Genomic DNA, 23658 nt, shown 5'->3' on the forward strand with positions numbered 1-23658 from the left:
CCTCACATCTGTCAATTGTGTGAGGGTTTTGCCTCAAGTTCCGACATACGTTCACAAAAATAAAAAAAATGATTTGAAACGAAATGACGCTACTGAATACCTAAAGAAAGAATTTTATTAGGGAAAGAAACTCCATTATTTTAACCTATAATAACAGTGAGAAAACAGAAGTGCTATTTTTATATAAATAATACTTGTCGTTTGAACATCATTGTCATTGTCCCAGCCTCTTTCATGCCAACAGTCTTTTGGATGAGTAATGTAATAACTACAAAGTGAATTATTTATCTGAGTCGGCTAAAACCCAGCGAACGTGTGTCTGAACTTGCCCCAAAACCCTCACACAATTGACAGATGTGAGGGAATGACAGATAATAAGACATACGTTCACGGGTACGGCCAACTAGATAACGAAATGAATGAGCGATACCCGTGAGAGTTTACTGCAAAATATGAAACTATATTACTGTGAGATCAAGCTATTGCAATCTTTAAGAAACCGAATATTTTGCAGTAGAGTTTTCCATAAAAACGACAAGAAGCAAATGAGATCATTTTAAGCTTTCGTTGCAAAATCCGAGACTCAGCAACTAAGAGCCTTGCATTGCACCCCAATTTCCGTGCATTTGCACTCCAAGCAAGGGTTCGAGAGTTCGGAAATGATGCGCCCGACTCTGTACATCCGGCCGTAAATGTTACATCCGGCTAATTTGAGAATTGCGAGGGATGGAGCTAAGTCTGATCGGTCCAGCAGCGACTCTTCCTCCTCTTCTTTGTCTAGTTCTTTAACAGGTGGTGCCGTTGAGGTTTGATTCGTCTCTTGGTTGAAGAAGAGGAAATTCAGCACTTGGTCCACCGAGAAACCGCCCGGAGAGTCGCTAGAATCCTCTGCAGGTCTTTCAGTAGCTAGAGTGGTTCGATCGGTTAGAATCCTGGAGGAGTTTTGGGGGTGACTTAGACTGTCTTGGAGTGGAGATCCAGGAGCGTCATCTGCAAGAACCATCACAACTCCTTGGAGAGAAACGAACGATTCTTACCACAAACGTGACGTGGACAACAAGAAGAAGAGTCTTCTAGCGAGACGTGACACCCAAGTTTTGGCGAGGGACACTTTACCTTCTCGCACACCACGTTGCCGTAGAAGCACCTGCAGGTCTCGCAAGACGTGGCTTCGATGGCCTCTCCATGGGCAACCTCCTGGTCTTTGACCACGCAGCTCACTGCAAACTGCGATGTAGAGAAAGTAGCTTTATTTAACAATCTTACGTTTGATCTTCGGGATGCTCGTCGACGAAATAACATTTTCGTAGAAATTATCTAGAATCAAAGGTTCTTTTGGAACAAACCCACCTTCTGTCTCCACCGGCGGCGAGAACAAGTTATAATTAACACCATTGTTAGTTTCGCTCTCTTGGTACGCCACACTCTGTTCGGTGTTCTCTAAATCCAACGCATCTGCAGCTACAAAAGGAATAATGCTAAAAAAACATATTTGTCATACTTCTTCCTGGTTTAACATACCTACCTACCGCAAGTTTGGCAGCGAAGGAGGTAAAGAAGCTTCGTTATAGTCGTACTCGTAGTCGGAGTTGACCACCGCGTTCGTTCTTTCGGAGGTGTTAGCCGGCGGCACTGTCGTACTCTTGCTTTCTTCCGCCAAACTCGTCATGTCTTCTCTTGGTGTGGTACCATCTATACAATCCGTGGAGTTTAAAATGACCGTCACAATTTCCGGAGGTGTCTCTGTGGGTTCTTCAGTCCACCACGTCGAAGTACCAACCGTACCAACGGTCTCCGTCCCTCCTTCCTCCGTGGTTTCGGTGGTACCATCAGTGGTACTCTCCGGCAAAGCCGTCGTGTCAATTTTCCTATTAAACCGATCTTCAAGCAACAGACTGTTATCCGAAGAATCAAAGACCGCATCAGTGTTCCGTTGCGTCTTCGTGGTGTGCGGTACTTCGTTATGGAACTTCGCGTAGTCTTTGCTAATGGTGGGGAAGTCTCCGTAGTTTGGCTCGGCGTTGATTTCGATGACACCACCTGAAGATGTGGTCATTGAGGAAGAAGTGATTTGGGTGACTTACTGCAGTTGTAGCTAATCGCGCAGCAATCTCCAGCTCGGATGGTTGGAGAGCAGCCGAAGAGGGGCGGCGCGCAGGCCAAAGGCTCGCAGCGGAGGACTCCTCCGAGGCAGTAGCAGTTATCGCATTCAGTGTGGCCAGCGCCTAAGACTTTTGTGCCTTCTTCATGGTACGTCCCATCGACCATGCAACCTAATGGTACATTGATGGTGGTACGAAAGGAAGAAATGGGCTCTTAGAACCGATTTGTGAATGCGCACTATGTTCTTTTACATAACCGTGGAGTTATGAACGAACATTTTAGCAATCGCAAGTAAACTTTTATGACTAAACTAGTTCTGAGGTCGATATCTCGCTTTTTGTTGAAGTAAACTTGCTTTATTAGGGTTCATTTGACGCAGAATTTCACGCTGAATCCAAAACTGTTCTCATTTTTTCCATACATCAACAAATAACTGAATTATAAACGTTTAAAATTTGGATTAAAGTTCGAAAAAAAAAATCGTGATATAATTTTATAAATGTTCTTCGATTGATGTCTTCTTAATTTTTAAAGCAGATTTGAGTTATTGCGGCTCATTTAACGCAGAATTTCACGCTAAATCTAAAACTATTTTCATTTTTTCCATATATCAACAAATAAATGAATTATAGACGATTAAATTTCGGATTTAAAGTTCGAAAAAAATTTCGTTATTAAAATTTTGTAAATGTTTTTCAATGTTGTCGATTACTCTTTAATTTTTAGAGATAATTTGAGTTATTTCAGCTCATTTAACGCAGAATTTCACGCTGAATCCTAAACTGTCCTCATTTTTTTCATACGTCAATAAATAACTGAATTATAGACGATTAAATTTCGAATTAAAGTTCAAAAAAAATCAAATTCGTGATTAAAATGTTGTAAATGTTCCTCGATTGATGACTTCTTAATTTTTGAACCAAATTTAAGTTATTGTGGCTCATTTAACGCAGAATTTCACGCTGAATCTAAAACTGTTCTTATTTTTTCCATACATTAACAAATAACTGGATTATGAACGATTAAAGTTCGGATTAAAATTGAAAAAAAAAAAATTCGTGACCAAAATTTTGTAAATGTTTTTCGATCAATTTCTCCTTAATTTTTGGAGCAAATTGAAGTTATTGCAGCTCATTGAACGCAGAATTTCACGCTGCATCCAAAACTGTTGTTATTTTTTCCATACGATAACAAATAACTAAATTATGGACGATTAAAATTCGGATTAAAGTTCGAAAAAAATTTCGTGACTAAAATTTTGTAAATGTTCTTCGATCAATTTCTCTTTAATTTTTGGAGCAAATTTGAGTTATTGCGGCTCATTGAACGCAGAATTTCACGCTGAATCCAAAACTGTTTTCATTTTTTCTATAAGTCAACAAATAACTCAATTATGGACGATTAAAGTTCGGATTAAAGTTCGAAAGAAAATTTCGTGACTAAAATTTTCTAAATTTCTTCGTTCAATTTCTCATTAATTTTTAGAGCAAATTTGAGTTATTGCGGCTCACTGAACGCAGAATTTCACGCGAATCCAAAACTGTTGATATTTTTTCCATACGATAACAAATAAATAAAATATGGACGATTAAAATTCGGATTAAAGTTCGAAAAAAATTTCGTGACTAAAATTTTGTAAATGTTCTTCGATCAATTTCTCTTTAACTTTTGGAGCAAATTTGAGTTATTACGGCTTATTGAACGCAGAATTTCACGCTGAATCCAAAACTGTTTTCATTTTTTCCATACGATAACAAATAACTAAATTATGGACGATTAAAGTTCGGATTAAAGTTCGAAAAAAAATTTCGTGACTAAAATTTTCTAAATTTCTTCGTTCAATTTCTCATTAATTTTTGAACGCAGAATTTCACGCTGAATCCAAAACCGTTCTTATTTTTTCCATACGTTAACAAATAAATAAATTAAAGACAATTAACGTTCGGATTAAAGTTCGAAAAAAAAATCCTGATTAAAATTTTGTAAATGTTCTTCGATCGATTTCTCCTTATTTTCATATGAAAATTGAGTCATTGCAGCTCATTTAACGCAGAATTTTACGCTGAATCCAAAATTTAATTTAGTTAATTTAATTAGATTCAAGTTCGGATTAAAGTTCGAAAAAACTTTCATGGCTAAAATTATGTAAATCTTTATCAGTCGAATCCTCGCTCATTTTTGGAGCAAATTTGAGTTATCAACGCTCATTTTGCGCAGAATTTCACGAAGATTCTAGATCCGGGCTCAAAACCCACAAATAACACGGCCGTGTAGAAGAACATAGTGCGCATTCACAAACTAAGCTAGCAAAACCTTTCTTTCGCCGCTGATTGTACCTTTGAACCCAACCTCAGTCTTCATGGTAGTGGTGGTGGTGGTCGCGTTGGTACAATCGTACCGAACTGGACAACAACTGGAGGAATCGTACGATGGTACACAGGTGCTTACCGGTAGTAAACACTTGGGTTTGACACACACTTGCTTGCCACCCAAGCAGTAACAATATTCACATAAAGATGAGGAATCCATCGCTGAACCAGGTGCATAAACACTGCCGTTTACCACGCAAGCTGCCAACAGATTGTTAAAGAAGAAGTTTCCAATCCCCAACAAACCTTTTCCTGGGTTTATCTCGTGTTGGAGGAGGTTGTTGTCGTCAATGCTCGACCTCGCCTCGATGGAGTTCTTGTTGTTATCTGCAGAAACCAAACGCTCTGTAGGAGTGTTAAGCAGTGATGAAGAGTGGTACCTGCGCATATCAGCTCGGGGCAGCACGTGTGATAACGGTGCAGAAGAATGCAACCAGAAGGTGGTGGATTCGGAAGAGGTGGACAAACGCGCAAGTAGCAGAGAAGGGCTCCTCGGCTGCAAGTGCAGTTTAGGCAGGGTTCGGGGGTGAGGACTTCGAGGCCTTCAGGGTGCAGCTCATCGTTGTACCAACATTCTAGAAGAGATTCATTCACTTTGAAGAATCATATTCACACAATTCTTCTTCGACTTCCTCTGCGGCTAACTTCCCACAAGTTAACAAACGAATTGCTGGGTTAATCATCGCGGAATTTACGGTAAATGTCAACTGAATTGCAGTGTTGAAAAACCGGCAGCTCCTAATTAATTTCGTTAAGAAGAAAATACCGAAAACTCTCACACTGTGTTTAACACCACTTCCGTTCACAACATTTTACTGAATTTTTAGATATTCGCACATAATTATGGACTTTTATGGGCCTAAATATGCGGAGTTACTAATATAATGTTTAATTTATACAGAGACGATTTGAATTGCAAATTAGTTCAAAAACAATGAATGTCGGCACCGCAGTGTCTGAAGAGAACCAGACGATCTCATTTTAAGGCAATTTCAACGTCTGCAATGCGAGAATGTTAAGTAGCTTCAAGTACTAAAATCATTCTTCAGAAAATAACGAGTGTTCATTTAAACTTAACTTAAGGGGAAAATTAATGAACACCCGATACATTATTGTAATTAACTCTCAAGAATTAAACGACGCTAAACGAACCATTAAAAGAACCGCGAGAACTTATAAGGAATTCAAATTGCAGAAATGAGCAGCGAAACGTAAACACCTGGAAGCAGTCACTTCTGTAATTAGCAAAACTAATTTATTTCACACACTGGAAGCGACAAAGTCGGCTTTGGGGTTTGAAATCTGTTGGCAGCCCTGCTAAGGCCTGACAGTGTTTCACTTAATTAGAGTTTAGAAAAGGAGAAAATCAAATCTCACTCGATTATTTAGGCTTTATTGGGAAAGTGATTTTTTGCTTTCGTTTTTCGCTGCTTTCGCTCCAAAAAGAACCTTTTTTCTTCAATGTTGGTAACTGCGTGTCTGTGATTTGACGTTTGGGAATAATAAAAGGGTTGCCAACAGATTTTGAGGTGCTAAAGCCGGTTTGACAACGAGCATCGATGGGAATTAGCTTCGTTGTTATAATCTTATTAGTTTAATTAGTAGTTAAGTGGAATAACTACATTTATACCGCTATAATTCTCACAAAAGAATGATTTATTAGTCAACAGCGATTCTAGAAGAGGTTTTTCAAGATTCTAAACAATTCGGAAATATTAAAGAAATCGAAATACTTTTTGCATGGTCGCAAGTTAAATTTATAATTATGTTAAGGGCTGTAACTTTAGTAATTTTAACGCCAGCGCAATCAAATTTAAAGAGGTTGCTAATTAAGATTTGGTTTTTAAGTGCGCCAAATTACAAAATTATAGGCCACAAAAAGAAAAAAAAATGGGATTTTTTATTCTGAAAATGAATCGAAAATTTCAATTTTTTTTAATTAAAATTTGTAACTTTGGTAATTTTGGCGCCACGGTAATGAAATTTGGGGAGCTTACTAATTTAGACTTGCTTATTAACGCTGCTAAATTACAAAATGATAGGCAGCGAGGGTAAAATTTTGGAATTTTGTATTTTGCGAATAAGCAAACAAATACAGTTTTTTTTATTAAAAAACGTTTAACTCAAGCAATTTTAACACCAAAGTAATTAAATTTAAAGAAATTACTTATTTGGGCCTGCTTAATAACCTTGCTAAATTTCAAAATTATAGACCGCAAAGGACAAATTTTGTAATTTTTATTTTGGAGATGAACCGAAAAGTTCCAAAACTTTTAATTAAATATCGTAACTTTAATAATTTTAACGCCACGGCAATGAAATTTAGGTAGGTTACTAATTTAAACTTGCTTATTAATTGTGCCAAATTACAAAATTATAGGCCAAAAGCTAAAAATATTGGAATTTTTACTCTGGAAATAAAGCGAAAATTTCTAAAATTTGTAATTAAAACCTGTAACTTTGATAATTTAAACGCAACAGCAATGAAATTAGAGGAAATTACTAATTTAGATTTGCTTATTAACGGTGCTAAATGTCAAAATTATAGGCCACAAAAAATTTTTTTTGGATTTTTTATACTAGAAATTAACCGAAAATTTCCTTAATTTTTAATCTGTAACTTTGATAATATTAACGCCACGGCAATGAAACTTGAGGAGGTTACTAATTTAGACTTGCTTATTAATTGTTCTAAATTACAAAATTGTAGGTTAAATGGAAAAATTTTTAGAATTTTTTATTCTGGAAGTGAACCAAAAATTTACAAAATTTTTAATTAAAACCTAGAAATTTGGTAATTTTAACGCCACGACAATGAAATTTGGGGAAGTTACTAATTTAGAGTTGCTTATTAATTGTGCTAAATTACAAAATTGTAGGTTGAATGGAAAAATTTTTAGAATTTTTTATTTTGGAAGTGAACCAAAAATTTCCAAAATTTTCAATTGAAACCTGTAAATTTGGTAATTTTAACGCCACGGCAATTAAATTTGGGGAGGTTACTAATTTAGAGTTGCTTATTAATTGTGCTAAATTACAACATTGTAGGTTGAATAAAAAAATTTTTAGAATTTTTTATTCTGGAAGTGAACCAAAAATTTCCATAATTTTTATTTAAAATCTGTAAATTTGGTAATTTTAACGCCAAGGCAATGATATTTGGGGACGTTACTAATTTAAAGTTGCTTATTAATTGTGATAAATTACAAAATTGTAGGTTGAATGGAAACATTTTTAGAATTTTTTATTCTGGAAGTGAACCAAAAATTCAAAATTTTTAATTGAAACTTGTAAATTTGGTAATTTTAACGCCACGGCAATGATATTTGGGGAGGTTACTAATTTAGAGTTGCTTATTAATTGTGCTAAATTACAACATTGTAGGTTAAATAAAAAAATTTTTAGAATTTTTTATTCTGGAAGTGAACCAAAAATTTCCATAATTTTTATTTAAAATCTGTAAATTTGGTAATTTTAACGCCACGGCAATGAAATTTGGGGAGGTTACTAATTTAGAGTTGCTTATTAATTGTGCTAAATTACAAAATTGTAGGTTAAATGAAAAAAAAAATAGAATTTTTTATTCTGGAAGTGAACCAAAAATTTCCAAAATTTTTAATTGAAACCTAGAAATTTGGTAATTTTAACGCCACGACAATGAAATTTGGGGAGGTTACTAATTTAAACATCTTTATCCACTGTGCCAAATTTCAAAATTATAAGACGGAAGCAATTTCTTTTAGAAATTTTTATTTGCAGAACGACCCTAAAATTGTAATTTTTTTTATTAAGGGTACTTTTACTTTCAACTCTGGTAATCTTAGTGCCACAGTGATCAAATTTAGAGATGTTAGCAACTAAGAGGTGCTTATTAACTGTATTAAATTGCAAAACTGTAAGTCAAACAAGATCCACTTTGTATTTTTTTTTACCAAAGTTGAACCAAAAATTTTCCAAAAACAAAAAAATTAAATTAAAGTAAAAAAAAAAATCGAGCGTTAAAACGGGTGGAGATTTTTTCCAAAAGCGATTAAAACCTCGTCAAACCGTTTGACTCCAAGAGAATAGAGCAACTGTTCAATAAAAGATCCGATAAAGCAAGTACCGTAAAGTAATATTGTTAATTTTCGTCGTGTGAACAAAATTTGACCTTAGAGTAAACTCAACAATACCACCACTAGCGAACAGTACTTGTACTTACCTATACGGTATATGAACAGGCAGTTATCAGAATGAGCGTAAAAGACAGCTCGTGCATGCTCAAATACCCGCCACACGCTTTGTCTAAATATTTTGAATAGTTTTTGAATTTACGACCCGACTCGCCTCGAACGCAAAATACTGTTCGACACTTCGAAGGCGTCGCCTCTAATCTCAAGAATTCCCCGATAAGATTCCAGCGGTCGGACGAAATGAATAGCAACTTACCTCCGCCTGCAAAAAAAAACGAGTGAAAAAAACACAGCACAGACAGTATAAGTCGGCTACACCATTGTACGCGAAGCATGTTAGCGGAGATCCGCCGAAGAACTGATCTGTTGGAGGTCTTCCGATGACACGCGCTACGGAGATCAACTCACATACGTGCGTTGTGTAACTTATTATCAAGAGCGAACCGTTGCACAAATATCTTTCGATGGGACCGCAATGGAAATGGACTTTTTTCGCAGACATGTTCATTCTGTACCTTTTCATCGGAATGCGAGAATGGAATTTTAATTAAACGCGAAAATTCAACAGTTCGTTGTGTTAAACGGCGGTGTAGCTGTCGTCTTCTTAATACAGTTGCTGGGAAGAATGCGGTCGATTAACTATTGTAACTATTGTACGCTGGAATGCAATAATGTATTTACGCAGTTTCCACTTGCGCTTTAATTGAACGTACTGTATAGTCAAATAACGTATTTTCTAGAAGTTGTTTCGTACCGTTGGACGGCAGGAATAGCGATACAGGTGGTCTGGAAATGTCTCACCTAACTGGGAGATTTTTTTTGTTTGTTTACGAAGTTTTGTGAAGGTTGGCGGAAATTTTTGGTTTGTCTTGAAAATATTTTTTTTTAAATCGGTTGTCCATTGCTCTACGACTTTGCATTTTGGTTGAGTTAATACATGACTTAAGATTGTAACTTCCTTAAATTTTATTGTTGTAGAACTAAAATTACCAAAATTGCGAATTTTGGTAGAGAATTTCGACAATTTTTGGTTCGTCTTAAAAATAAAAAGTTCTAAAATATGATTTTTTCGGTCTACAATTTTGCAATTTGGTAGACTTAATTTACGGCTCAAAAATATTATCTTCCCTAAATTTCATTGTTGTAACACTAAAATTACCAAAATTACGAATTTTAATAGAGAATTTCGAAAATTTTTTGTTCGTCTTAAAAATAAAAAGTTCTAAAATATGAATCTTTTGGTCTACAATTTTGCAATTTGGTAGACTTAATTTACGATTCAAAGATAGTATCTTCCCTAAATTTTATTCTTGTAGCACTAAAATTACCAAAATTACGAATTTTAATAGAGGATTTCGACAATTTTTAGTTCGTCTCAAAAATAAAAATTTCTAAAATATGATTTTTTTGGTCTACAATTTTGCAATTTGGTAGACTTAATTTACGACTCAAAAATAATGTCTTTCCTAAATTTCATTGTTGTAGCACTAAAATTTCCAAAATTACAAATTTTATTGGTGAATTTCAAAAATTTTTGGTTCGTGTTAAAAACAAAAATTTCTAAAACTGTTGTCCTTCACCCTACGACTTTGCAATTTGGAAGCGTTAATACTCGACTCCAAAATAGTTACTTCCTCAAATTTAATAGTTGTAGCATTAAAATTACCAATATTACGAATTTTAATAGAGGAATTCGACAATTTTTGGCTCGTCTCAAAAATAAAAATTTCTAAAATATGATTCTTTTGATCAACAATTTTGCAATTTGGTAGGCTTAATTTACGACTCAAAAATTGTATCTTCTCTAAATTTCATTGTTGTAGCACTAAAATTACCAAAATTACGAATTTGAGTCAAAAATTTTAAAAATTTTTTAGTTCGCCTTTTAAATAAAAATTTCTAAATCTGTTGTTCTTTGCTCTACGACTTTGCAATTTGATAGAGTTAATATACGACTTAAAGATAGTAACTTCCCTAAATTTCATTACTGTAGCACTAAAATTACCAAAATTACGAATTTTATTAGAGGATATCGACAATTTTTGGTTCGTCTTAAAAATAAAAATTTCTAAAAATATGATTCTTTTGGTCTACAATTTTGCAATTCGGTAGATTTAATTTACGACTTAAAAATAGTATCTTCCCTAAATTTTGTTGTTGTAGCGCTAAAATTACCAAAATTACGAATTTTAATAGAAAATTTCGACAATTTTTGGTTCGTCTCAAAAATAAAAATTTCTAAAATATGATTTTTTTGGTCTACAATTTTGCAATTTGGTAGGCTTAATTTACGACTCAAAAATTGTCTCTTTCCCAAATTTCATTGTTTTAGCACTAAAATTACCAAAATACAATTTGAGTCGAAAATTTTAAAAAATTTTTGGTTCGCTTTTTAAATAAAAATTTCTAAATCTGTGGTTCTTTGCTCTACGACTTTGCAATTTGAGAGAGTTAATACACGACTTAAAAATAGTAACTTCCCTAAATTTCATATCTGTAGCACTAAAATTACCAAAATTACGAATTTTATTAGAGAATTTCAAAAATTTTTGGTCCGTCTTGAAAATATAAATTTCTAAATTTGTTGTCCTTCGCTCTACGACTTTGCTTGCAACTTGGTGGAATTGATACATGACTCAAAAATTGAAACTTCCCCAAATTTCGTTTTTGTAGCACTAAAATTACCAAAATTACAAATTTTAGTCAAGAATTTTAAAAATTTGTGGTTCGTCTTAAAAATATGTTTTTTTAAAACTGTTTTTTTTTGCTTTACAATTTTGCAAATTGGTGAAGTTAAAACACGACTCAAAAATAGAAACTTTCGCAAATTTTATTGGCGTTGCACTAAAACTACCAAAATTACGAATTTTATTTGAGAATTTTGAAAAATCTTGGTTCGTCTAAAAAATAAAAATTTCGAAATCTGTTGTTTTTTACTCTACGATTTTGCAACTTGGTAGAGTTAATACACCACACAAAAATTGTATCCTCTCTATATTTTATTCTTGTAGCAATAAAATTACAAAAATTACGAATTTTATTGGAAAATTTCGAAAATTTTTGGTTTGTCTTAAAAATAAAAAATTCTAATTCTGTTTATCTTCGCTCTACGACATTGCAATTTAGTAGAGTTAATACACGACTCAAAGATAGTATCTTCCCCAAATTTCATTATTGTAGCACTAAAATTACCAAAATTACGAATTTTAATGGAGAATTTCGAAAATTTTTGGTTTGTCTTAAAAATAAAAATTTCTAAAATTTGACTTTTTTGGTCTTCAATTTTGCAATTTGGTAGACTTAATTTACGACTCAAAAGTAGTATATTCCCCAAATTTCGTTGTTGCAGCACTAAAATTACCAAAATTACGAATTTTAGTGGAAAATTTCAAAAATTTTTGGTTTGCCTTATAAATAAAAATTTCTAAAACTGTTGTCTTTTGCTCTACAATTTTGCAATTTGGTAGAGATAATACACGACTCAAAAATAGTATCTTCCCCAAATTTCATTGCTGTAGCAATAAAATTACAAAAATCACGAATTTTATTGAAAGATTTCAAAAATTTTTAGTTTGTCTTAAAAATAAAAAATTCTAAAATTTGACTTTTTTGGTCTTCAATTTTGCAATTTGGTAGACTTAATTTACGACTCAAAAGTAGTCTCTTCCCCAAATTTCGTTGTTGCAGCACTAAAATTACCAAAATTACGAATTTTAGTGGAAAATTTCAAAAATTTTTGGTTTGTCTTAAAAATAAAAAATTCTAAAATTTGACTCTTTTGGTCTACAATTTTGCAATTTGGTGGACTTAATTTACGAGTCAAAAGTAGTATCTTCTCCAAATTTTATTACTGTAGCACTAAAATTAACAAAATTACGAATTTTATTGAAAGATTTTGGAAATTTTAAATAAAAATTTCTAAAGCTGTTGTTTTTTGCTCTACGACTTTGCAATCTGGTACAGTTAATACACAACTCAAAATAAATATTTTCTCAAAATTTCATTGCAAAAGCAGATGAATTTTCTCTTCAATCCGGTAAAAGGCGATAAAAAATTGGACTCCATAATGATTGTCATTCTGCCCACACAAAAGTCCCTCCAAAGAGTACCAACATAAATAATCTATTAATTTTTTTTAATTTTCCATTAGCAGTGTCCTTCCTTCTAAGTATTTGCACACATTACATCATGGGACAAATATTGATCGGTACCATAATCTCCACTGATTTATTGGTACCAACGTAAACAACCAAGTAGTACCTTTACATTAAATGTCGTAACCGCCTCTAACAAAACGGACAAAATGTCAGCAAATTTCCAAACCGAATTTTTTATTCCATTTGCATTTCAACACTTCTTTCACATTTCCCCGATAGAATCCAACTCGAACCGAAGACCACTTTTTAGTTAGAACAATATGAACTTAATTGCCATTGCGCAACTTGTGAATTAAAAACCTCCGCGACATCCATTGCAGTAAAAGCAAATCCGAGTGCTTGTGAGAATTTCCGGCCACTTTCATCGTATTCGTGACTTAAATTAATGTGTGACTTTCTTAAGTGGTAATTTTCCCGATTCCTTCATTTCTTGTGGAAAAATCGCTCGAAATTTTGGCATGGACTCTTCTAGAAGACCAGTTGGGCAACGAATTCGGTCATTTAAAAGATGTCCCCTGGACAAAAAACTCTTTAATTCAGGTCATCGTAATTTCAGAGACCCATCAGGAGGGAGGCGGTGGAGAGATGGAAGTCCTTATATAAGTGAAATATTAGAGAAACTGCTAGTATCTATCAAAGTTCATCGAAGAAAAATGAAGTTGTTCGTCCTCGCGGCTTTGGTGGCGTTCTGCGCTGCGTTCCCTCAGAAAGAAGGGGGCGCCTACACCAACGAGGCCATCCGACAGGCCCAAAACACGTTTTTGATCCCCAAAGACGCGCAGATCCAAAAAGTAAGTTCTTCGCCGGTTTTACCATCTAGTTAAGGGATTTTTCTAGGTGCAGGAAGGGATTGAGATCGGAGCGTATGAGAGCATTCCTGGGAACCAGAGGATCAACCTCTTCGAGATTTTGGGCGACCAGTTTCCCACTGAGGTTGTCAACAATTTGCAGCAACAGATCGATCAAGTTGGGCGGAATTAAGTGTCTGTCTTCTAGTTCTTTTCGCGTCTTTTCTTCACTTGACATTCTTCCGTTCAAAGTGCCAATGTAGTTAATGTAGAGCTCTATTTTTGATCTTTTCACGGACTGGAAGAAACACAGTGAAAGTCGAAGATTCATATCCTTGACCCGAGTTGAACGTGCGTTTTACTTTCTCTTTCCAAAACAGAATCCTGCATTAGATACGACGAATTTTAATGATGTGATAATAAAAAACGATCTTTTTTAACTTGTTTTATTTATTATTCCCATTCGTGCGGAAGTGACGTAAGAAAACAAATCAGGCTTTATCATTACGTCACGAAATTGATATGCAGCTTGAGAAAAGGACCTAGAAACCCATTTGAACGAAACCAGAACAATTATCGCGAATTATCTCTTATTTGTTCGCCGATTAACAATGAAAACTTTCTCGTTTTCGCTGCTTTTTCAAACGAAAATTCTACATTACGAAATATGTAAATACAAAGTCACATAATTCTTGTCGAAAACTCGTTTTTTATTTGTACTCTTGGAACTTTGTCTATAAATTCCTGCATTACTCAGGCGATGGTCGCTGCAGATACCGATCACTGAAACATGCAGACTTTTTAGATTTTTTTTGCGCCGCTGCATCATTACGCTGATTTTTGAGAGTGAGCGTGAGAAACTTGTGAAAAACGAAGGCTTTGGTTGCTGTTTTAAGGGGTGTACAGGCTGGATAAGTCGAATATTTTTGGAAGAAAAACTGAAGCGCTATTATAAGCAAACAAATCTTTCCACAACTTGAAAATAAAAATTTCTAGAACTGTTGATTTCCGCTCTGCGATTTTGCAATTTAGTGGAGTTAATCTACGACTCAAAAATAGTTTCCTCTTCAAATTTCATAGTTGTAGCACGAAAATTACCAAAATGACGCAGTTTAGTCGAGAATTTCGAACATTTTTTAGTTTGCCTTATAAATAAAAATTTCTAAAATTGTTGTCTTTCGCTCTACAATTATGTAATTTGGTAGAGTTAATACACGACTTAAAAATAGTCGTTCCTCTAAATTTTGTTATTCTACCACTAAAATTGTCGAAATTACGAATTTTAGTGGAGAATTTCGCAAATTTTTAGTTCGTCTTAAAAATAAAAATTTCTAAAACTGTTATCCTTCACTCTACGACTTTGCAATTTAGTAGAGTTCATATACGACTTAAAATTAGTATTTTTTCCAAATTTCATTACTGTAGCACAAAAATTACAAAAATTACGAATTTTAGTGGAGGAATTCAAAAATTTTTGGTTTGCTTTATAAATAACAATTTCTAAAACTGTTGTCCTTCGCTCTACGACTTTGTAATTTAGTAGAGTTAATATACGACTTAAAATTAGTATTTTCTTCAAATTTCATTACTGTAGCACAAAAATTGACAAAATTACGAATTTTATTGAAGGATTTTGAAAATTTTTGTTGTTATAAAAATAATTTTTTTTTAAATTTTAATCTTTAGCTCTATAATTTTGCAATTTGATGGAGTAAATATACGACTCAAAATTAGTATCCTCTACAAATTTCATTACTGTAATACTAAACTTACCAAAGTTACGAATTTTAGAGGAGAATTGTGAAAATTTTTGATTGCTTTCTACATAAAATTTTTTAAAACTGTAGTCCTTTGCTCTACGACTTTGCAATTTAGTAGAGTTAGTACTTAATTCAAAAATAATATTCACTCTAAATTTCATCACTGTAGTGCAAAAATTACTCAAATTACAAATTTTAGTAAAGAATTTCGAAAATTTTTGGTTTGCTTTATAAATAAAAATTTCTAAAACTGTTGTCATTTGCTTTATGTCTTTACAATTTGGTGAAGTTAATTTACGATTCAAAATTAGTATTCTCTCCAAATTTCATTACTGCAGCACAAAAATTAACAAAATTACGAATTTTATTGAAAGATTTCGAAAATTTTTGTTTCGTTTTAAAAATAAAAATTTTTAAAATTTTAATTTTTTGCTTTACAATTTTACAATTTGGCGGAGTTAATATACGACTCAAAATTAGTATCCTCTCCAAATTTCATTACTGTAATACTAAAATTACCAAAGTTACGAATTTTAGAGGAGAATTGTAAAAATTTTTGGCTTGCTTTATAAATAAAAATTTCTAAAACTGTTGTCCTTCGCTCTACGACTTTACTATTTGGTAAAGTTAATGTACAACTTAAAATTAGTATTCTCTCCAAATTTCATTACTGTAGCACAACAATTAACAAAATTACGAATTTTATTGAAGGATTTCGAAAATTTTTGTTTCGTTTTAAAAATAAATTTTTTAAATTTTAATCTTTTGCTCTACAATTTTGCAATTTGACGGAGTTAATATACGACTCAAAATTAGTATCCTCTCCAAATTTCATTACTGTAATACTAAAATTACCAAAGTTACGAATTTTAGAGAAAAATTGCGAAAATTTTTGGTTTGCTTAGAAATAAAAATTTCTAAAACTGTTGTCCTTTGGTCTACGACTTTACTATTTGGTAGAGTTAATACACGACTCAAAAATTGTATCCTCTTCAAATTTAATAGTTGTAGCACTAAAATTACCAAAATTACGAATTTTGGTGGAGAATTTCAAAAATTTTTGGTTTGCTTTGTAAATAAAAATTTCTAAATTTGTTGTTCTTGGCTTTACGACTTAACTATTTGGTGGAGTCAATTTACGATTAAAAATTAGTATTCTCTCCAAATTTCATTACTGCAGCACAAAAATTAACAAAATTACGAATTTTATTGAAAGATTTCGAAAATTTTTGTTTCGATTTAAAAATAAATTTTTTAAATTTTAATCTTTTGCTCTACAATTTTGCAATTTGGCGGAGTTAATATACGACTCAAAATTAGTATCCTCTGCAAATTTCATTACTGTAATACTAAAATTACCAAAATTACGAATTTTAGTAAAGACTTTCAAAAATTTTTGGTTTGCCTTATAAATAACAATGTCTAAAACTGTTGTCCCTTGGTCTACGACCTTGCAATTTCGTACAGTTAATACTCGACTTCAAAATAGTAACTTCCCCAAATTTCATAGTTGTAGCACTAAAATGACTCAAATGACAAATTTTATTCGTGCTCGGATTTTCGTTCAACAAAGACGTGCTGTTGTAACTCGAAATTTTCATGTATGATTATTAAATCTGCTAGGTAGGCTAAAAACAAGAATTTGAGGTAGGCAAACAATTTAACACCAAACGCACAGTAATCATACTCTGTAGTCAACATCAAAAATTTTAAATTTCGCGGGTAATTTAGAAACGTACAAAACCTCATTACAGATTTCTGTAATTCAATTGTAACCTCACAATCTATTGGTTGCTTATAATAAAATTTGTTTTTCTGTGAGTTTAACAAAGTGAAAGAAAACAAGAAAAGGATCCAACGGTAAGTAAGAACTTGTAAAAAAAAATAATAAGTAAACTCTGAACATTGCACGTCACGTCTGTTCTTAACTCATACGAACGTAATTAAAAACGTCACACAATGACAGATTATAAAAACATTTATTCAAGTTAATTACAAATTAAATTTAATTACACTGTTAACACCCAGTTCAGTCAGTTTAATTTTATAATAATAATAATAATTAGTACAAATTTTTCATCTCCCACTCAGTCTCTGGCGCAAATTAAACAAAGTAGACAAAGTCCCTAAAACATCCCCAGGATTCTGTCTTCCTCGAAAAACCAATTTTGCGATGCTATCAGTTATTAACTGAATCGTTTCATAATCTTTATCTTTCTTAAGAGATCTTGGAGTCGTCATCTCATCAACAAGTTCCTTGAAAATTCGATCAGATTCTAGTTTTTCCTCCAAGTCTGACTGTCTTCGTTCCGTGTTCTCCACGTTCAATTCCGACTCCAATTGCTTGAAAATGTCCTCTTCACCGAGCGCCCTTTTCTGGATTCTTTCTCTCAAACCCGTTAATTCAAAGTCTTTGATTGATGATCCTTGGTACATGGATGGTTCTAAGGAAAGGAAGAATGATGATAAATACAAAAACTAAGAAACTTACCTGAAAACGACAATTTCAAGTGCACGTTCAGAAAAAGGAGGATGGACCAGAAATTCGACATGCTCATCGTCTAAAAAAACTTTTTCACGTACGCACTTTTGCAGATTTGCGCTTTTTGATTCGGTAACTACTCTGCCGATCGTTTTTGTTCAATGAACCTACCAATGCGAGTTTTCTCTGTCTTGTTGACATGCGTAGACGTGCTTCTAAGGAAGAAGGAAGATAATTATGGGGATACTATAAAACAGTCCGGAAAAGTGCTTTTCGCGGCATTTTTATTTTTTAGTTTCCGATTTTGGTCGTTTTTACTGTTAAAAGTCGCAAATTTGTTGATTCAATAACGTAGAAAGTGACGGTGTTGTAAAGCAAGTTTCGTTTTTCCAGAACTTTCACTTAAGTAAGTGCGGATAAAACGAAGGGAATTTTTTATATTGTTTTTATAAAATATCGGAGGAATTTAATTTAATTAATTAAAGTAGATACATTGTTTTCAACGAAGATTTTTTTTTACATAATAAATTTTAATTTAGGGTCAAATAGACCCATCTCAGGAACTGATGGATTACTTTCTCCTGAGAAGATATTATTATGTAAACAGTAGAAAGTTTGTATCATTTGTGTTACTGCGTACTTAATAATGTCAAATTTAATCAATTAATCAAGTCTAGAGTGCTTTGAAAAACTAATTTTATTGTTTGACATGTTATTGACAGCTTAAAGAATTTTGTGGGGTTGGCTCCCCTGTTCAGTGATTCCGAACGTACCCTTGTCGGCACTATTTTACATAATTAGAATTAAATTTTTAATTTACCAAAATTACTAATTTTAGTGGCAATTTTTTGGTTCGTCGTACAAATAAAAATTGCTACAACTTTTGTTTTTTGCTCTACATTTTTGCAACTTGGTAGACTTAATTTACAACTCAAAGGTAGTGTTTTCCTTAAATTTCATTGCTGTAGCACTAAAATTACCAAAATTAGTAGGCAATTTCGAACACTTTTCGTTCGTCTTAAAAAAAAATTTCTGAAACTGTTGTCTTTTGCTCTACAATTTTGCAATTTGGTAGACGTAATACACGACTCAAAAATTGTATCCTCCCCAAATTTCCCAGTTGTAGCACTAAAATTACCAAAATTAGGAATTTTAGTAGGCAATTTCGAACACTTTTGGTTCGTCTTAAAATTTTTTTTTTCTAAAACTGTTGTCTTTTGCCATACAATTTTGCAATTTGGTAGACGTAATACACGACTCAAAAACTGTATCCTCCCCAAATTTCATAGTTGTAACACTAAAATTACTAAAATTAGGAATTTTAGTAGGCAATTTCGAACATTTTTGGTTTGTCTTAAAGAAAAAATTTCTAAAACTGTTATCTTTTGCTCTACAATTTTGCAATTTGGTAGACATAATACACGACTCCAAAATAGTAACTTTCCCAAATTTCATAGTTGACTAAAATTACCAAAATTAGGAATTTTAGTAGGCAATTTCAAACATTTTTGGTTCGTCTCAAAAAAAATTTTCTAAAAATGTTGTCTTTTGGTCTACAATTTTGCAACTTGGTACACTTTTCATTTACGACTCAAAAGTAGTATCTTCCTCAAATTTTATTGTTGTAGCACTAAAATTACTAAAATTACCAATTTTAGTGGAGGATTTCGGAAATTTTTGGTTGGTCTTGAAAATAAAAATTTCTAAAATTGTTGCCTTTCGCTCTACAATTTTGAAATTTGGTAGACCTAAAACACAACTAAAAAATTGTATCTTCCGTAAATTTCATTACTGTAGCACTAAAATTACCAAAATTACGAATTTTAATATAGAATTTCGAAAATTTTTGGTTCGTCTCAAAAAAAATTTTCTAAAAATGTTGTTTTTTGGTCTACAATTTTGCAACTTGGTACACTTCATTTACGACTCAAAAGTAGTATCTTCCTCAAATTTTATTGTTGTAGCACTAAAATTACTAAAATTACCAATTTTAGTGGAGGATTTCGGAAATTTTTGGTTGGTCTTAAAAATAAAAATTTCTAAAATTGTTGCCTTTTGCTCTACAATTTTGAAATTTGGTAGACCTAAAACACAACTAAAAAATTGTATCTTCCGTAAATTTCATTACTGTAGTACTAAAATTACCAAAATTACGAATTTTAATATAGAATTTCGAAAATTTTTGGTTCGTCTCAAAAAAAATTTTCTAAAAATGTTGTCTTTTGGTCTACAATTTTGCAACTTGGTACACTTCATTTACGACTCAAAAGTAGTATCTTCCTCAAATTTTATTGTTGTAGCACTAAAATTACTAAAATTACCAATTTTAGTGGAGGATTTCGGAAATTTTTGGTTGGTCTTAAAAATAAAAATTTCTAAAATTGTTGCCTTTCGCTCTACAATTTTGAAATTTGGTAGACCTAAAACACAACTAAAAAATTGTATCTTCCGTAAATTTCATTACTGTAGCACTAAAATTACCAAAATTACGAATTTTAATATAGAATTTCGAAAATTTTTGGTTCGTCTCAAAAAAAATTTTCTAAAAATGTTGTCTTTTGGTCTACAATTTTGCAACTTGGTACACTTCATTTACGACTCAAAAGTAGTATCTTCCTCAAATTTTATTGTTGTAGCACTAAAATTACTAAAATTACCAATTTTAGTGGAGGATTTCGGAAATTTTTGGTTGGTCTTAAAAATAAAAATTTCTAAAATTGTTGCCTTTCGCTCTACAATTTGGAAATTTGGTAGACCTAAAACACAACTAAAAAATTGTATCTTCCGTAAATTTCATTACTGTAGCACTAAAATTACCAAAATTACGAATTTTAATATAGAATTTCGAAAATTTTTTGTTCGTCTTAAAAATAAAATTTTTTAAAACTTTTGTCTTTTGCTCTACAATGTTGCAATTTGGTAGAGTTAATTTACGACTCAAAAGTAGTATCCTCCTTAAGTTTCATTACTGTAGCACTAAAATTAACAAAATTACGAATTTTAGTGGAGAATTTCAAAAATTTTTGGTTCGACTTCTAAATAAAATTTTCTAAAACTGTTGTTTTAACGACTTATAAATACTATTCACCTCAAATTTCATTACTGTAGCACTAAAATTAACAAAACTACGAATTTTATTGAAGGATTTCGAAAATTTTATAGTTTGACTTGTTTTTCATAGCTGAAACGTCGAAACAATTTTTTGGGGTTGGCTCCCCTGATCAGTGATTCCGAACGTACCCATTTATTGAGTAAATTACTTAATTTTTAATAATTTTCTGCTTGCTAGATGTTGGACTCGAAAGGACTCGACCTTGAGGTTTCCTTCCAATCGATAACCACATCCAAAATTCAAAAAAAGAAAATTACCGCCGAAAATCTAGATCTAGATTACATGAATCTCTTCTCAAAAGCAGTAGCAAGTGAACTAATGAAGGAACTAGAGGACTCAATCGAATATCTGGAAGGAGATTTATCGCAGGTAAGTTGTCAAAAAGACAGTGTTACCAACAGAAAGTCGTTTTTGTTTGTCCACAGGTAAAAGTTTTTGGAAAGTGGCACCAAATCCCCAGACAACAAGCGGCTTATGGGGACGAAGACACAGTCTACCGCTTCTCTGGTACCACCATACCATCCAAACCATGGACAAAACAATTAGAATTAGTTAGAGATCTCATCACCAAAGTGACCGGTTTTACGTACAATTTCGTATTAATTAACAGGTACGAAAAAAAAACACCACAGTTGGTAGACCTGTTTGAACTGTCAAAGACTCGCTCCCAGGACTACCAACCAACTGACTTCAAATTCGTTTTACAGATATAGAAACGGAAACGATCATATCGGCGACCACAAAGACAACGAATTGGAGCTGGATAAGACCACACCAATTGCGTCACTGTCTTTGGGGCAACAAAGAGTGTTTGTTTTGAAACATCAAGACACGCGACGAAAGCCCCCCGAGAAGCGCGACATTCCCAAAAGTAAGTTATAGAAATTTTGTGGTGATCAAGTCAATTTGTTCTAGTTCAAGTTGAGCTGCAGCACGGAAGTCTTCTTTTGATGAATCCTCCGACTAACAGTTATTGGTACCACTCTTTACCGCCACGGAAAAGCGCTCCTGGGGTCAGGATTAATTTCACTTTCAGAAAAATTAACGTGTGAAATTGAAGGTTTAATAATAAAACTTCTTCCAATCACCCTCTCCCTATATTGATACTTTTGATATTCATACAAATCCGTCTTACTTATGAAGCTGAATATACAGGGCGTTCGTGTAACGGTTGAACATCTCTGGAATTGCGTACTACAAGATTACCACGTTTATCTAAAATGTTAGTCAACGCGTTCAACTAAAACACGTCGAAGTTTAAAAAATCTAGACATTTAACTAATTTCTACTTGATACTGCGAGATGTTAGATGGCTTGGGAAAGACGTAGTAGATCGTATTTTGGTCACAATTCGGTTTAGTGACAGATCCTTGATAGTAGTAATAATGGGAAAGATCAGGTGGTAAAAAATCGGACAATAAGACAGGATTTCGTAAAGTGGTACTTGCAGGTTGCTCTGTCTTAGAAGCAATCATTGGAAGACTTTCAAGGATGTTATCAAAAGAGGAGTGACCTCCAGGTGACACCTAAAAATGCGTGTTTTTCTTAGTTTTTTGCAAAGAACTTACTGTATAGAATGAAGAAAACATAAGTAAACCATTCGCATACTTCACAGCTTCTTGGGGAAGTCCATAAAAAGTGTTAAAAAACACGAAACGCACCTCCAAAGGGTATCTAGAATACCAGCAATGATACCTTCGTAATCCAAAAATTAGTTACCTCCTGTTATTGATCATATGATCAGAAGGCCAGTGAAAGTTAAAAAACAGAAAAACGTGCTCATTGCGAAGACCTCCTCCTGAAACGGTGGCCTTTGCTGAAATATTCACTGCAACTACAAAAAAATTAGTACAAGCATGATAAAATTCACACTTAACTCGTATAATCATGATTTGTCATGATGGCTTGGTGGTAAGTTCGAAATTCTTCACTAAAAACGAAAGGACTTCTCTGTGTTTTAGTGGTTTGGGAATCTATTATGTTAATTGGAGACTGCGAGTAGCCTTTGCAGTCGATGGTCCAAGAGTCTTTAAAATGAGAAGTTTTATAGGATTTATGACGAAATTGGTAAGTTTAGACCTTGATTTGCGTAGGACCATTTGCCTTCCTCGTAGCTACCAGGAGCAGGTTGAGCGTCTAAAAACAAGAATGCAACAGATTTTTGTAAATATTTTATTTACCACTGTTGGGTGTTGCAATTGAGAAAATGCCTAGAAAAGTTTGCAGTTATTACACACCAAAATTCGTTGAGTTCTTACATGTCAAGAGCCAAAGCCAGTTCTCCATGTCGAGTAGTGAGTGGAAGTTTTACTTGTCGGTTGTAGTTATAAATAGTAAAATTATTTTTTTTGGATTTAAAAACCTTTTTTAGATATTGATATGCGTTATTTTATCTATGTATTTAGGTAAGTAGTATTTATGGTAGGTCTATTATTGTGTGATAAGTCTAAAAAGCCGTTTTGCATTTTTTAATAATTACATACATAAATCTTCATTTTTATCTGCCTTTTTTTAATTACACCATACATTATTTTCCTTTTAAAATTTGGCTTAAGGACAGGGTTGTCATACCGAGAAAACTACGAGAAGACCCTAACCCCCGAATTTTCATTTTAATTATCTTTTGAATGTCTAGGCAGTCAAATATCACATTTAGAATAGTTGGTTTTATTTTGCTAGTTGGCATTACTGCATGCATATCAGTTGGGTTAGTTT

At 32.9% G+C, this 23658-nt stretch overlaps 5 protein-coding genes across 7 annotated transcripts; 2 read left to right on the forward strand and 3 right to left on the reverse strand.

Moving 5' to 3' along the window:
* Positions 1–108: 108 nt before the first annotated feature.
* Positions 109–11760, reverse strand: LOC148169138 (uncharacterized). The gene is made up of 23 exons (XM_088046286.1): positions 11756–11760; positions 11582–11636; positions 11418–11462; positions 11076–11106; positions 10937–10952; positions 10768–10788; positions 10650–10695; positions 10197–10278; positions 9921–9941; positions 9752–9772; positions 9476–9602; positions 9326–9430; positions 9228–9260; positions 9089–9159; positions 8901–9047; positions 4853–5047; positions 4719–4799; positions 4440–4673; positions 2085–2273; positions 1530–2040; positions 1267–1478; positions 1038–1220; positions 109–990 (listed from the first exon to the last, which is right to left on the reverse strand). Exons 1-23 carry the CDS (start codon positions 11758–11760, stop codon positions 584–586), a joined length of 2838 nt encoding a protein of 945 aa, XP_087902412.1. The 3' UTR covers positions 109–583.
* Positions 11761–13397: 1637 nt separating this feature from the next.
* On the forward strand, positions 13398–14029 carry LOC148169139 (uncharacterized). Its single transcript, XM_088045739.1, has 2 exons — positions 13398–13592; positions 13639–14029. The coding sequence occupies exons 1-2, from the start codon at positions 13455–13457 to the stop codon at positions 13780–13782; spliced, it is 282 nt and encodes a 93-aa protein (XP_087901865.1). The 5' UTR covers positions 13398–13454; the 3' UTR covers positions 13783–14029.
* A 3073-nt stretch (positions 14030–17102) lies between these two features.
* LOC148169140 (DNA oxidative demethylase ALKBH2-like) lies at positions 17103–22039 on the forward strand. Its single transcript, XM_088045377.1, has 5 exons — positions 17103–17209; positions 21121–21312; positions 21369–21553; positions 21651–21814; positions 21859–22039. The coding sequence occupies exons 2-5, from the start codon at positions 21121–21123 to the stop codon at positions 21993–21995; spliced, it is 678 nt and encodes a 225-aa protein (XP_087901503.1). The 5' UTR covers positions 17103–17209; the 3' UTR covers positions 21996–22039.
* LOC148169141 (uncharacterized) lies at positions 17334–18116 on the reverse strand. The gene is made up of 2 exons (XM_088046325.1): positions 17841–18116; positions 17334–17793 (listed from the first exon to the last, which is right to left on the reverse strand). Exons 1-2 carry the CDS (start codon positions 17905–17907, stop codon positions 17426–17428), a joined length of 435 nt encoding a protein of 144 aa, XP_087902451.1. The 5' UTR covers positions 17908–18116; the 3' UTR covers positions 17334–17425.
* Positions 22019–23270, reverse strand: LOC148169142 (carbonic anhydrase 4-like). 3 transcript variants are annotated; one of them, XM_088045375.1, is made up of 8 exons: positions 23202–23270; positions 23127–23153; positions 23023–23079; positions 22821–22970; positions 22663–22777; positions 22512–22617; positions 22233–22469; positions 22019–22183 (listed from the first exon to the last, which is right to left on the reverse strand). In XM_088045375.1, the coding sequence occupies exons 1-8, from the start codon at positions 23227–23229 to the stop codon at positions 22079–22081; spliced, it is 825 nt and encodes a 274-aa protein (XP_087901501.1). In that variant the 5' UTR covers positions 23230–23270; the 3' UTR covers positions 22019–22078. The 3 variants fall into 3 exon arrangements, with proteins under 3 accessions (XP_087901501.1, XP_087901502.1, XP_087901499.1); XM_088045376.1 differs by having other exon boundaries at positions 22663–22771; positions 23124–23153; XM_088045373.1 differs by having other exon boundaries at positions 23124–23153.
* Between the last annotated feature and the right edge of the window lie 388 nt (positions 23271–23658).

This window comes from Gnatocerus cornutus, chromosome 9 (genome assembly GCF_029298725.1).
Source record: "Gnatocerus cornutus isolate USDA-ARS CGAHR chromosome 9, icGnaCorn1.1, whole genome shotgun sequence".
Lineage (NCBI taxonomy): Eukaryota > Metazoa > Arthropoda > Insecta > Coleoptera > Tenebrionidae > Gnatocerus > Gnatocerus cornutus.